The following is a 15,142-nucleotide window of genomic DNA, read 5'->3' on the forward strand; positions in this document are numbered from 1 at the left end:
TTTTCCCCCCGTTTAATAACTTAAGGGAAGAAGCAACTGAGTATGGTTTTTTTTTCTATCCAGAGTAACCCCATAAGCATAACTCCACATACAAACCTGGAGACAAGGTATGTGTTGATAGGGTTATATTTAATACTACATATTGTCCAAAAGCCCACACATACACTTTTATAAAAATTAAATATGCATGCAGAGTTGCTTCAAGAAGAGCCAGTCCTCTGCTGATTTATACTGCAAAACTTCACCAGCACCTGAGAACCTCACTTATCTGCTCAAGACTGGTCTTCAGCCCCTGAACCTGTGGACTATACACTGCCAACATGTGGGAAACGGACCACAGCAGGTTCTCCAAACCACATCAGCTTTATGCACCAACTACCTGTAGGTACTTGTTAAGCATGTGGCAGGTTTCTCAGAAGTGTAGAGGATGCATTTGCACAGATACCTCCAGGCATAAGTAAGAAGCATCACCCCCACAGGTGCTTAAGGCAATACAGCACACAGAAAGTCTACTGATGAGCAGCTGAGGCAGCTCTCTGTTCTTGTCAAAAAAGTGAGAAAAAAAGTATTCGGTGACCACCAAAATAAAATCTGAAGGATGCCTCTAGCAAGGTCCCAGCACTATCCTGAATAGAAAAGCACTAACAGAGAAATTTCCTAATGAAGACAGACAAGCTTCCGTCTTTTGATGTGAAAAAGCAGGAAGTTCCTCACTTTGGTTTAGATGCAGTGCCTTTTTAAAAGAAAAAGTAAATACTGGTAGAAGTACACCACCTTTTTGACTAAGTAGCCCACATAAACTGGAAAAAAATTAAGCACTCTCTTACATCCAAACTGATGACAAAAGTACACTCCAAGCAAAGGATGGAGGAGATCCTCACAAGTTAACTAGCTGACTCCCCTGCCTCACAGCAGGATCAAAGCTGCCCAAGTTTACTCCTCAGAGATGGATTTTCCCCATCCTGTGCGTGAAAACACCACTCACATAGTTCCCTAACACACAGTACTGTGAGCTTCCTCCCACCCAAACAATCCCGTCTGGCCTCTCCCACCTTCCGCACCTGGTACATACTTTGTGCTTCTTTAACGGCTTAACAAGTCCTTGGCCTTGATAAGGAGAAGAGAGATGAAGGGTGTGGTTTATGTTGTCGGGGTTTAAGAGGAGACCATCCTTTAACCTTGTGGGTTTTCAATCAAGCTTATTGCAATACTCCCCCTTCAGTGACAAACTGAAATACATCTGCTGTATTGGGAGTTTCTGAAGTTGCAGACACTGGCTGTTACCCAAAGCTGATGTCTCAAAATGAGTTATACCTTCTACCTCCTCACTAGCCTCAACATAGGTTCACTCTCTTCAGAGACACAGATAGAAAAAAAAGGGTTTTTTGTTGAGAACTGCAAGAGCTGTCTTCAGGAAAAGGAACTAGAATCCAACAGAATTAAAACAAAACAAAACAACAACCAAAAAAAAAAACCAAACAGGCCTTTAAAATACTTCTCATTTACTGCAAAACTAAATATATTTCCCCTAAAAAGAAGAAAACCAGTAATAGATCATGACATATATATATCTGCAAGTCTCTATGCTACTGTGCACTGTTAAGTTGCCTCTAATATTACCCACTTATAAAGAAACATATATTAGACATATGATGCTTTTCATTCAGTGCACATGCAATATGCTCAGATGCTTTGCAGGTTCTTATTTTCTACATCATTATCTTACCATAAAAAACTGTTTTCCTCAGTCCAGTTTCTTCTGTTTAACCCTCTTAACCAGCCCTTTGCTCAATTTAAGACACAGCTGGCAGCAACACCACTTCCACGTCACCATAAGCAACATCCAGCCACACTAACCTGACCCATGCCAGACCTGGGAACACAATCTCATTTTTGCTGAATTAGTGAGAGCACATGATACAGAGCTTATGCTGGCTTTGTGCTTTTTATGCCTGCTCTACCTCGGCAGCAGTGTGAGAGACAGTCATGGAACTGACAACCCATGCAGAATTAATCTACCAGTGTTTTTAAACAATCTGAACCACAGAACAAGTCTACAGCAAATCAGCACTTTACATCAAACTGACCCTGTTTTCCTTACCTTGGCACCACCGGTCTTAAAGCTGTGTTTAGCTCATTATCAAACCTAGACAACAGGTAAGGCACAGAAAAATTTTGAGAGTCCCATATGGCAAACTAATAAATAAGTAATTAATAAATAAATAAATAAATGGTGTATCTTTTAAGTCTGGAACCACTGGATAGAAATAAAAATATCTGGAGTGCTTTTAGCAGAAAGGAGAGGGGAGAAGGCAGACGAAAAAGCAAAAAATATTCAAGGCCATTGCCAAAACATGCATTAATGTTCTTTCTGGTCTATCGTTGAAAATATCATTCAGTGTTTTGCTGTCAGTGACAAAACAATTTATGTTCATGCATCAAGTAATAGAGAGGAATTAAAAAGCTTAAGAATGTGCTGTTAACACAGGTCATAAAATTTCTGCAATAAGAAAATTAACATCCCTTCTGGCATGCAACTGCTGACTAAAAGAAAAGGAGTAATCTCTTTCAGTTGACTTGATTTAAAATATACAAACCAGACTAGTTATTATTCTCATGTCCTGTGTAGTATCAGGGCTCTACTGTTGCAGACACTACACAAATACATGTAAGCACAAAGTCCATGCCCAGAAAAATCTTAATTTAAGGACTGAGGGGAAAACAAAGGAAAAATAATACACCACAGGAACAAAAAGCATCTGCCTGGTGATGGACATGCTTTGAAGCACCCATTCTTTGCTTTCGTATCTTTCTAAATTGTTCCCATTCTTTCAGATGTATTTCCTCAGTCTCACTCTGGCAGCAAGTCTGCATCCAGAGGCCAGCCTGTGCACACTCTTTTGTGCACCCCCACGCAGGCTTCCCAAGACAGACCTGACCAGGCTCCCACAGCAGACAACAGCAAAGTACTCCTGACTCCAGCTGGATGAGGCCAACACAGCTCTGTGCATTAGCAAAGGCACGCTGAAAGGCCAACACACATTTACATTTTAAACCACAGTTCTGTTTTGTGTTTTGAAGTCTAAGTAAGGCAGTCATTTCAGCCTCGTTGGTAGGCCCAGAATTACGGCCAGCCCCACTGCAACAGCAAAGAACATGAAAACACAGAATTGCCAAGACAGGCTAGAAATTGTCTTTTTCCACAAAGGGCTGGCTAGAAGACACTGAATACCTGGCAAGAGCAGCAAATACAAAAGCTGTATCCAACCATAGGAACTTATCTCTTTGCACATCAACTGTTAGTACAGTATGGAGGAACTAGGAAAGCAAACAGCTTGGCGAGGGAGAAAATCAGCTACTCACAATCAATACGTAAGTCCTACTGCCACTTCCTACTCAAATCATGCAAAAGCATGCTGGAGTCATGCTGGGCACTTTCCACGCCCAGTCCAGGCAAAGACCGTCACTGAGCTTATCCCACGTGTGAGAATCACCAGGCCATCAGACGCTGTGGCTGCAAGCAGCCTGGTGCCACATCCTACTCTCTGCCCTTCCCAACCCAGGCAGAGAAACCCTCCAAAACCTCACTGCAGGAATACTTCCATACATCAGTACTAAGCACCTCTCTCTCCTTGGCACCTATGCTTCACCAAGGAAGCTGTAACAGTGTCAGAAACAAAACTGTCCCCAAGTAAAAACAAACGAGCAGAGACACCTTAAGAGGGAGACATTGTATAACAGAACACAAGAGAAGTTAATTAAGATTAGACCTTGAGGCCTTTTAGCCAGCTCCAGTGGTTGTACATAGGAGCATGCAATACCTTAGAAAAGTGCACTTTGAGAATAGTAAGCACCTTGCAGCACAGGAGCAAGTGGAAGTTTTCTTTTCCAGGAGATCCTGAGTCCCAAAGCTAGGAGCCTGTGTTCCTGCCTCTTCCCCGAGAATTAACATCCAAAAGCCCCTTTGGAAAGACAGACACATAACCTTCAGCACCATCTCCTGCAGAGATGAGGTCCCTTTGGTGTCTACAAGAAACTGATGGGGATATACTCTGTGGCTCAGCATTTCTTTATTTATCTCTCCAGCTCCCATGGGAAACATTCATAAGGCTCCCAGCAGAGAATAATTTACAAACTTCTGAGAACACTTATTTACTGCTCTTGAGAGCTCACTACCTCCACACTATGTTTGCCCCATGGCAGCAAGGTATTTCTTTGCCAATATCAAAGCTGGTAATCAATAACATTTCTTTAAAACAAACAAAAACCAGTTAGCTACCATTAAATAAGAAGGAATGATTTTCCATGAGGGAGATTTGTTTCTCCACACTAAAACCTGCTTATAATAGGAGGAACAACTGCCATACATAAATTCTTTAATATCTGAAGGCTGCTTCATCAAATATTTTGCTTTTATCTTCCATCTTTCATGAATAGTCTTTTTTCCATATACAATGAGACCAGTGTCTGCCTGAAGATAGTGAGGTCTTATTCCATATACTGTCTTTAGTACACAATTAAATGAAAAACTCAGCTTGCTGCACTTCTTACAGAAAGAATTGGCTGAATATAATTTAATTTCTATCAGTTTTAAAAAACGCATAATTTAGGAGGGCAAAAGCTACGTACATTCAAGTTCTATATACTTAAATGATGTATTATTAGCATCGAAAGAAGAGATGTCTATGAAATTTCAGTTTATTCTTGGCTAGTCAACCCTGAAAACTAGACTGGCTTATAAAGAGTAGTTTTATAGAGTGGTTAACAGTAATTTGCTGTCTAGAATCCAGAAACAGGCTCCTCAAATTAACTGAGGAGATGTGCTTCAAATACCTGATTTTCTGTTTCATTACCATTTATTTCTTGAATCATGGTATTGATGTGTGCTGTAATTAGATTTTAATGTACTGCTGCCACAAAAATTACATACAGAAGAAGGGTATTAAATAATGCATTTTCAAAATGGGCTAATTACACAGAGTCTTTTTAAATGATATTTCACAAAAATTGTATTAAATCAGTGAGGTCCTTGAGCTTTCAGAAAGCATTCCCTCTTATGTAACAAAAAAGAACAGCCATCACCCAGCCAGTAAGATTACACACACTATTCTAGATTTGCCAAGAAATTCAGTACTGCTGAAGTGTGACAGCTTGAAGTAGCAGCGCAGTATGGACACATTCTCCAGCTGTGTTAACAGCTGTTCACATATAGTGAGTCAACAAAGTACCTTGCGTATCATCTTTAAAAATGTGTATTATAAACACAAAACTGCAGTTATTCTCAGATAATCTGACATGAAATACAAGACTCTCAAAACAGGCATTCTTACAAAGAAGAAGAGGGTAAAACCCACTGGATATGGATGCTAAGCATGTTTACATACAGTGTGAAAAGCATTCTAATTTTGGACCCAGCAGATTTCTCCCTCTCTCAATGAACAAAGCCTATGCGTTAAAGGAGGCTGGAAAGAAGGGATTATTTCCTACCTTTTGATCTCTTCCACTTTTCTTGTGGAAAATAATGTGTTAGAACCATATGCTTGACATCTCTGAAGTTGCATGTGAAGAAGAGTGTGCAATTACCATGACATGGTATTCTGCAGTTCCACTGTGGTCCTTTAGAAGGGACTGGAATACATCAGAGAAATACCTAAATTCACTGCAGTGCAAGTATTTGTCATGTTCCCTCAGTTTTCCAGAGAAGTTTTCTCTATCCCTGAGATGCTTATGAGGGATGAAAGCAGTGTTTAACAAAGGAGATGGAACAGCATTTAGACAAGCTCAGCTTGCCAGAGAACTCCTTAATTAAAACTGACTAAGGAACTGAATAATCAGAAAGGGCTATCATGTTTAATTTAAATACTGATTTGATTGTGTTTTCCAACAAAGTCAAGCAAATAAAGCAGAAGCAGTGGGAAGGAGTTTCCAGAACTGATTAAATAATTGGATCTAACTAACAGAAGATATATGCCCTGACTCAAGGATTTTTCAGGATGAACAGAACTCTTCAATCTTCCCAAACAAGCTGAAAAGGCACTCAGATTATGAACAATATTGTGACGGGCAAGATTGTGAAGCTGCAATACTTTCAACTCATTACAATAACTACATCAACCTCAAATGATCAGTACAAGGTCTGCTAAGATTTCTCCAAGTTTCAGATGGGAGTTGAGAGAAAACCTTCAATCTTTCTCACACATATACACAGAAATAAATATAGGAGGCTGTTAAAAAATTACTACACTCCCAGGTTCTGGGAAACTCACCCCAGGTGCTCCCACTGCAAGTCCCTGGTAGCCCATGTTTCTCCACTAACCTCAGGCTTGTTAGGACACTGGGGACCCAGAAGAAAGACACCATCTCCCTCTGCTGCCCCCACAAGAAAATGAGTTGGCAGCAATCCAAACTACTCTCACTGGGCTTCTAGCAAGTTAGGAGCCCCCTCTGGAATTTATCCACCTGGGCTGGTGAGAGGCTGAAGACCACAACTGGAAAATTACCAAAGCACAGGACCACAACCAGCAAAGCTTAGATCTGGTACAGACTCTCACTTGTGGAAAGCTTGGGGTGAATGTTCTCAACTAAAATCACATTCTCTCATCTTTCCCCTGGTGAGTCCCTTGTTCTTAAGAGATGTATCGTTTTTAGTCTCCAAATCCAGTTTTAAACCATTCTTTCCACTTTTTACTGGTATAAATAAAAGGTAGGAAAATTCAATCTTCCCACATAATAACTGAATTCTTCTCAGTACTAACCAACTTTTCCCAAAACCATGATGTCACCAAATTTACAAAGATTTCGCAAGCCTACACCTGGTTCATAGGGTTATAATCAAAATATTAAACAGAACTAGATTTAAGTATGACACTTAAGGACTATGACTTGTAGTATCTTTCTCTCTACCCTAACAGCTCTGGCAGTACCCATATATCTTTATCTCTTTATATTAATCTTCCCCTTCTTTTTCTTCCATAAGAATTTCCTGTGAGACACAATATCAAATGTTTTGTTTTCAACAACTTGGATTGAAACTACTACACTGCCTTTGCAACGTGGTCAGTTACCTTATGAGAAAATACCAGATCAGTCAGATCAGATATCAGCATGTCCCTGATTACTTTTTCTGTAAAAATTTGTTTTTAAAGCCTTGCATTACACAATAAACATCACATCATTAGGCCTCAAAAATACTTTTCTCCTGATGCCTTTAAAGATACTACATCTAATTTTTGCAAGCCTGAGGTTTTAACTCTCAATGAAGACAAATACAATGAAAACTCACGCTGGTGCATTAACAACCATATATTCCTTCAATACTCCAGGATACAGTTTATTGTATTACTCCATTTCCATCCCCATCTCACAACAATAAGCAGATAATTGGTTTTTTTCCTGTCTTTGTTTCATCTTTTACCACCCTTTTGAAAACCATTCAGTGTCCTCCCATCTTCCCCCAGACACCACCCATGTATCCCTACTACCCTCATTTCAAAGCAGAACAAGTAAAAAAATAAAATTATGGCTTTTAAATAATAATGACTAGAGTTCCCAAGTTTTAATACTCACATTCACGTCCCCTTGAAGGCACAAAATAAATTAAGTTCATCTAATGTATGTCCTCATTCATGTTACTAACTCTTTTTTAACTTTGAGTTCATCTATTTTAAGCAATTATTTCGGGTTTTGCAGAAAAAAAATCCATTTGATTACAAATTTCAACTTATTTTTTTACATAACACACAATTTCCTGCTTTGTGGAAACTGAGAGAATGGTAGTTTGGAATTTCGTAAGCAAAAAACAACCAAAATTGTGAGAAAGTGGGTGAGTGGTTATCTCTTCACAGGCAGTAACTCTGCTTTTGAAAACTGCAATTGAGAATACTGAAGGAGAACAAAATAGTGATCACAAAGGGGAAATAATTTCAAACTTCTTTCAGAGAGCTGAGTTGCACTTCTGAAAACTATCACCTCCACACATGCCTCATCAGACAGCAACATTCAACAGCCTCCAGTCTCAGAAAACCAGAGAATGGCTTTTAGTTTCATTCACCCTGCTTTTGAATGAGCTGTTACCCAGAAGAAAGCAACTCTCCAGGCAGAAGCCTAATGTTGTAGGACTTACATAAAGAGGTACTTCAGAGCAGCTTAACTCCATTGTCACAGCATCTACAAACAGAATAAACCAGTGGAATTATTACACACCCATCAGGAGGCATTGATATCATTATGTGTGATTCATGTCTGCAAACTAGGTCAACATCTTCCAGAATTAGGGGAAAAAAAAGGATATTAAGCTTATCAGCTATCCAGTTACCCCAAATATCCCCAGAACGAGAAAACGCTGATGTAATGATGCCTACGGAAGGCTGGAGGAGGGATGGCTGGTATTAGTTAACATGCTGCATGCATTTCAGACAATAGAAACAGTAAACAAAATAGGTCAGGTTGAGCCCAGCTGCTGAGACACTCCTAGCTACAACAAATTAAGTAGTGGGAAATTCAGCATTTATCTCTAGAAGCAAATTTGAACTTGACCTGCATTGTAGCAACTTTTACTCCACACCAATATCCCAAGTGTCTGGTGCTGATTTTTTTTTCAGCAACTTCATAGAAGGTATCCCCAAGGCAGGGTGCTTTAACTGCCATAAACAGCAAACTACTGAGACAAGTCATCATCAGAACTAATATAAAGACACTCATCATAGCAACTCTGATTTCTATAATTATATTTCAGATTCACCACACCCTCAAAATTCATAGTCTAAAAGTAGTATTCCTTCCAAAAGAGAAAAGCATACCAGAAGCAACTCCCTATCTTTACAGCAGCAAGGTGGGCTCAACAACTATGCACAAGTCTTCTTCAACTTGCTGAAACAGGCTATTAAAAAAGAGTCTGTCTTAAGAGAGGGCTGTCTCAGCTCAGATGTGGTCTTGTTTATACAAATGGAAGTGTTTCCAAGAACAACACAGTTGTGCAGCTAATTGCATGTTAATGCATAGGTACATCCTTGTATGAGTCAGATGGTATTTGAGAAGTTCCCTGCCTACAAATGCAGAAATTAAATGCATAGCTTCAATTGAAACCGAAAATGACCCACCCACCATCCCAGCATATACTCCTTTAAAACCACAAATTCGTTAATCCTCATCCCCTGGTGCCCATTGATTCAAGTACATTCAGAAGTTCACACATTCTTGCAGTTCTAAAACAAGGCAAAATCCTTTACAAAGTCACTGGTTGCAAAGGTTCAGCCAAAAAAATCCAAACCTCTCATATTGTAAGAAAAATATATCAAAGCAAACACTAATCCAGCCAGCCTAGTCGGCAGTGAGATCCAGACAGAGGGGTTTCTTATTTTCTGTGTAGGAAGGAGGTATCCCCCACCTGACTCCAAGGCATCTCACTTCAGCAGAGCTCTGCAGTTTCCAGCAACAGCATCCTGAACCCAACCTGAAGAGCAGCAGCATGGGAAGCACAGCCCTGTTGGAACAGAAGAAAACAGGGTTACAAGACAAGTTAAGAAACAGTAACATTAGTTCCACAAGGAGCAGTTTAAGGTAGAGCCTCTCACAAGAGTTAACTTACACAACAGATGACACATATTAATATCTATCCCAGACCTCACAATTACTGCTGCTCCTCTGAAGTGGGCACCACTTCATGGCTGGCTGAAATGAGGGACACATCAGTCAGCCATCTGACACCACCGTTCTATTCCAATGTACAAAACCCCTTCACCTCCAATGGTTCTCAGTCTTTAAAGGAACACAACCAAACTAAACTCCACCATCTCCACTGCAAGAACACATGAGCACATTCAAATAACTATGCCATGCCAAGCGAATAAGAACTACTCTTGGTTACTTTTGTCAAATGATTGCCATGACCTCCAAAGCCTCAAAAGATATATCTCAACATCCTCCTCCTCTGCAAGGATGAGAAAGGCAGGTATCCAGTCTACTCTACCTATTCTATAGAAAGTGTGAGCAGGAAACCATAACTCAGCTCTTCCTGTGAAGGATAAAAATTGCATCACCAGTACAACAAACTTGTATTGGCAAATAAAACTCACTGGAGAGATGGTGCCATCCTGGCTTTTGTTCCCTTCACCCTTTGTTTGTGTCACACTGTAGATCCCCTGGGAGCCTGAGCAATCAGAAATAGTAAGTACCTAGCCTAACATGAATCCTGACTGGGTAAATAACCTGAAGATTTAGCTCATCAGAACCAATCAATGTTTTTCTTATAGCACTGACTAGAACCATGCTGAAAGACTATCAGTACTTTCCCTGTGTACTCTCCTGACAAACCAGCTTATAATAGTATTTCCTGGATACAAAGGGGTACCTAATGGTACTCGTTGCTTTCTGCAGAAGAATCAATAAATGTCAACACATAGCACTAAGCAGCTTCTTTTGCTTTTCTCGCACTCTGAAGAGTCCTGGCTGTTTAGAAAAAAATTTCACATGAATGCTCACATCTTTCCTCTTAAGTCTGGGGCTTACAGTAACTCAGCCTGGCTGCTGGAAGTGGCTGGGAGAGGCAGGAAGAAGAGGATGCACATAGGGAGGAAATACTCAGCTCTGGCTACAGTGCAGCGCTTGTGCAACCTCCATTTCAGATCGAGGACTGAAAGAGACAATCACATGCAGCTTACTACTCACCACTCACCTCCTCTGTACAGCAAAGAACTGCCCAGATCCACAAAAAGCAAGGGCCCCCAGCGCACACAAGGTGCCACATAGACGAATCCTCTCCAGCTCTACTCCACACAGCAAGGGGAGGGTCAAGCTCCCAACATCATGAATGCACATAATTTCACAGAGCAACACCTGATCCCTTCCTCTGGTATCTGTGCCTCTGACACAGAAACCAGCACAACAGGCATCTAACACACAAACAGGTCTGGTTTCAGGCATTGCCCGCATTGCCAATGGCAGCAGTAGCAAAATTCATCTACAGACACAAAAAACCCCTTTTCAGCATCCAGTTTAGCAGTTAATTTAATGGAATCATATACTGCGATGTGGTGCAAACTGGAGAGACTTGCAGCAGAGATTTCAGTCAGGCAGAGGTAAATATACAAAAATGAGCAAAAAATCTTGACCATCATTTTAGTTCAGTAAACATTTTTTTTAATCTACAATATCCCCTTAAACCTAGTGACAAATGCTATTGCCAGTGCCTAACCAGCTCAAGCTAATAAGAGAAACAGCAACATGCAACTTGGGTTTTATCACAGACGCAAGACATTCCAATGTGTAACTGGAATATAAAATCCTTCACTTAATATTTTATTTAATGGTTGTCAATTACGGGACTGTCAAATATTCCGATTTTTTCAACATTAAAAATTTTAGCATTTTACAGCATGAGTTCCCCAATTATCAGGATATGTTAGAACAACCACAGTAAGAAAATAAACCAATGGAAAATAAAAACATCCGTTATTGACTTAACTGCATTTTAAGATGTCAGTTATCAAAGATATTTACTCTGTACACACTAAAGAAATTAGGTAAGGGGAAGCATTCTTTAAGTCTCAGCAGAAACGCATTTCTACCAGTTAACAAGGTGACCCTCCAGCCAACACTGTGACTATTACTGGCTGCACCTAGCACCTACTGTCTATCATCACCGTTTTCCTAAACACAGAAGGACACTTCCTGATCCTACAGCAACCCAGCTCACAACCGGCAACTTGACTCTCTCCTCTTCCCTGTAAATAAAGCATATTACAGTGGGAGAAAGAGACAGAGAAGGTGAAGACTCTGGCTTTGATGCTGCTCTGTGATCCAGCAGTCACTTGTATGAACTTCACTGAACTCCGTGCTCTGTGGCTGCTCCAACGAGCCTCCATGGCTCATTAAGCTGCGCCAGATCACAGTTCGTGCAACAAACTGTGCCTTAAAGAGAGGTGCAAAATGTGAGCAGTGGTATAAAAGCTGAATTTCTTACTCCCATGTATCAATTCAAAGGTAACAAAACATGAGGTCTTTGCTCATGTTCTGTTTGTTACATTCTCCCTTCAGATCACACCCCTGTGCCGCAGACCTGCTGTTTCATAAACTGTAAAGCAGCAGACTGTAAAAAATATCATACTATGTAAATAAAGCCTCGATGATGCTTCCCAGGTGCCTTGAAATTCAATTCTTCCTTTTTAATTACATTTCTTTTTGGTGATGGTCACATTGAAACTCTATAGAACACTGAGAATTAGTCTTATTACCACTATATCAAGACAGGCACATTAAATCTCTTATTTGTGATCAGCCAAAACAACAGGAAAGCAAAGGTGCGTCCCACCCAGAAGGCAGGCAGGAATCCCCAGAGCATCATTTGTAATGCTTTAAAACCCAACATATTTGTCTTAGCAAAATGTCTTGTAGAAGTCTAGCAGCACATGCAGATCAAGAGGTGTTCTACTGAGCTCTCTTCTGTGTGTTGACTGTGTAACACTAACTATTACCACCATTTTATTCTTTTTGGCCATGCAAAGACTGCTTGTATTTCTCAGACCTTAATACTCTTCAAAACCAGTGAGATTTCAGTATGGTTCTCACAGACAAGCCAGTGTCCATTAATAACAAATCTCCCTCTATAAAAGCAGAGCAAATGAACTCAACTGTGTTCCTGAATGTACAGATTCCATCTGAGTTACATTATGTTGGTACAGCGAAGGCTTGCTCACAATTTCCCCAGCACCAGGAACTACACTGCACAGCCACCAGGTCAAACGTGGTACAGAACATTCTTTTAAGCACAGATCCTTTTCCTAGACCCGACTAAAAGACCCTGAACAAAATAAATGAAAGGGAAAAAAATAGCAAACTGAAAATACATGCATAATAAATACTACATTCCCAAAGTCAGAGATTTAACTTTACAGCCAAGGCTTTTGACATAGCTTTCATTTTTTTCACTAGGGTCTCCTGAGCATCTAGAACGTGGGGGATAGGGAAAGGACAGAGCAGAACCCTCAGCCTGTAGCTTCAAAAGCACTTGTTTACTGCCTTCTAACAGTACTCAAACTGAGAGGTGAAATAAACCTTTGCCTATCACATTTATCATTAAGCAGTCTGCACTAGTGTTGATTACTTCACCAGACATCAGCTGCTCTTGAAGCAAGTGAACAGAAGAAATGCAGCTAACCACCTTTTAAACTACCACTCTTTTCAACAATCTGAGATAATTATTCCTAAAAAAATCACCCCATTCAGGGCGACTGAAATATCAAAATATATCCAAATTAATTTGTTAAAGGCACAGCCATTTTATGATCCTTAGAACGGAATTTAACAGTCTCAAAAAAAGGATCTTACTTCTTAACCTTTTAAGAATAGTCTTGGGTTTTAAAACACAGAAAAAACTCCTCTTCTGACAGATGCCTGTTCTGACAGAAGTCTGCTCTTGGGGTTGGCGAAATGCATTCTTTACGTCTTCCTGTATTAACATTCTTAATGCAGCATTTTCATTTCAACTAAAAATAAAATGGGTCTCTAGAGCTTAGAAACCTTAAAAATGTGAAACATGGGTTATACATTACAAGACAAAAATAAAACCAAATGTATTACTACAGTTACTGAAACAAAACATGATTGATAACATCGTGGGACACCTGTCTTACCTCACTTACTCCTTTTAACACCCATTTTGACAGACAGTAGTTTTCTAATTGTGAAACTAGAAATAATTAGAATAATTAGTAGTAAATACTTTCAGCATTTACTACTCCCTAGTTTGGGCACTGTGAAGCCATGGGACCAGAGCAGCAGAAACTCTTTAAAAGTCCACGCAGCACAGTTGTACAGTTTACTGACAAGGTGGCAAAGAAATGGACCAGAAACTTTTGGTTCTACAAATGCATTCAAATGCAGGCTCCAGTGCTATCTGTGACACTTCATCATCCCTCAGGCTTGGCCATCCACCAAACTGCTGTAACTTACAAAGCAAGGGGATATTCTGTGTGTTTAACAACACTTTTGTAACTGGTATTCCACTTTCATGAACAGCTAGAACTGTGCAACAAACTCTGCACTAAGAGCCAGAAAAAAATTTTTGATACCAGAAGTCATTAAACATAATTCTGATTATCAAAGTAGCAGCTTCCATTGAGAAGGGCAACTATTCCACCTTATAACCCTCTTTTAACTATTAATGTAGTTTGGCCATAACTGCTTGTCTTAATGAAGATAAGCCTGAAAGACACAACTCAACTAATTGGTAGGAAAACCTGTAAGTTTTTGAAAATTTTGTAAAACATTGGAATAAATGTCTAATTTGCAGGTTTGTGAGAAGGCCAGATGAGTTGCCTGGTACACTATTACCAAGATACACCAACACAACCATTTTCTTTGTTTCAGTCAATATTCAAACACCATTGTGGAAAAATAAAAGCAATTAAATAGTCTAGTATTTCCACCAGATTTTGTCCTGTCAATTTTTCATACCAATTTCACAGAATACAGTTCAATTTTTACTTATGTGGAAAAATTCCTCTAAGTAAAATGCCCCCTGAAATCCTATTTCCACAATGTGCAGTAAAGAGCAAATTACTTCTGTAAAATAAAATACCTGTTATGTTTTCATCACATCTGTGTGCCTTAAAAGATTTATGAGAAGAACTACACTCATTTTTGTACAGGATCAGATACAGAGGCAGGAGTTAAGCCCATAAAAATGAAGAAGGGTTTTAGAGCCTGGCACATTTCTAAGCTGCGCACAGCAGTGCCCCAAGAAAACACTACCAAGAACTGCTTTGAAAGTTATTTCTCAGAATTTTACCATTAGAAAAGTTTTCATTTCCTTTACAATTTTGGCTATTTAAAAAATGAAGAGTAACTAAGTTTAAAACTTCTTTTGTTCTGGATGAGAAAGGCAAGCAACTTTATGATCAAGGCCAAATACCTCATGCACATTGGGGCAAGAACTGGAAAAAAAAAAAAGAGTAGCTTCTATGGCAAAATAATGAATTAAAAAAAAAAAAAAACCAACAACATATATTTAAAAACAACAACAACAAAACCACAACAAAGCCCTTCTCAAATACCTCTGTGCCTTTTGGTGCTTTGGAAGGCGAATGACAGCGCACGCAAAGGCTTTGCCCGGACACCAGCGGAACCCGCCCGGGGGCACCGCACA

General features: G+C 39.7%; 1 protein-coding gene across 1 annotated transcript in view; it reads right to left on the reverse strand.

The window, feature by feature from the left end:
- ARHGEF28 (Rho guanine nucleotide exchange factor 28) overlaps positions 1–9,477 on the reverse strand; it is a 113,022-nt gene extending 103,545 nt beyond the window's left edge. Inside the window, exons 1-2 of the mRNA XM_017740650.1 lie at positions 9,386–9,477; positions 8,123–8,166 (exon numbers count right to left, since the gene is read on the reverse strand). Of these exons, the coding sequence (XP_017596139.1) occupies positions 8,123–8,155 (33 nt within the window). The 5' untranslated portion in view covers positions 8,156–8,166; positions 9,386–9,477. The remainder of the gene's footprint in view (positions 1–8,122; positions 8,167–9,385) is intronic.
- Positions 9,478–15,142: the final 5,665 nt, after the last annotated feature.

The sequence above is a fragment of the Corvus brachyrhynchos genome, unplaced genomic scaffold (assembly GCF_000691975.1).
Source record: "Corvus brachyrhynchos isolate BGI_N302 unplaced genomic scaffold, ASM69197v1 scaffold467, whole genome shotgun sequence".
Taxonomy (NCBI): domain Eukaryota; kingdom Metazoa; phylum Chordata; class Aves; order Passeriformes; family Corvidae; genus Corvus; species Corvus brachyrhynchos.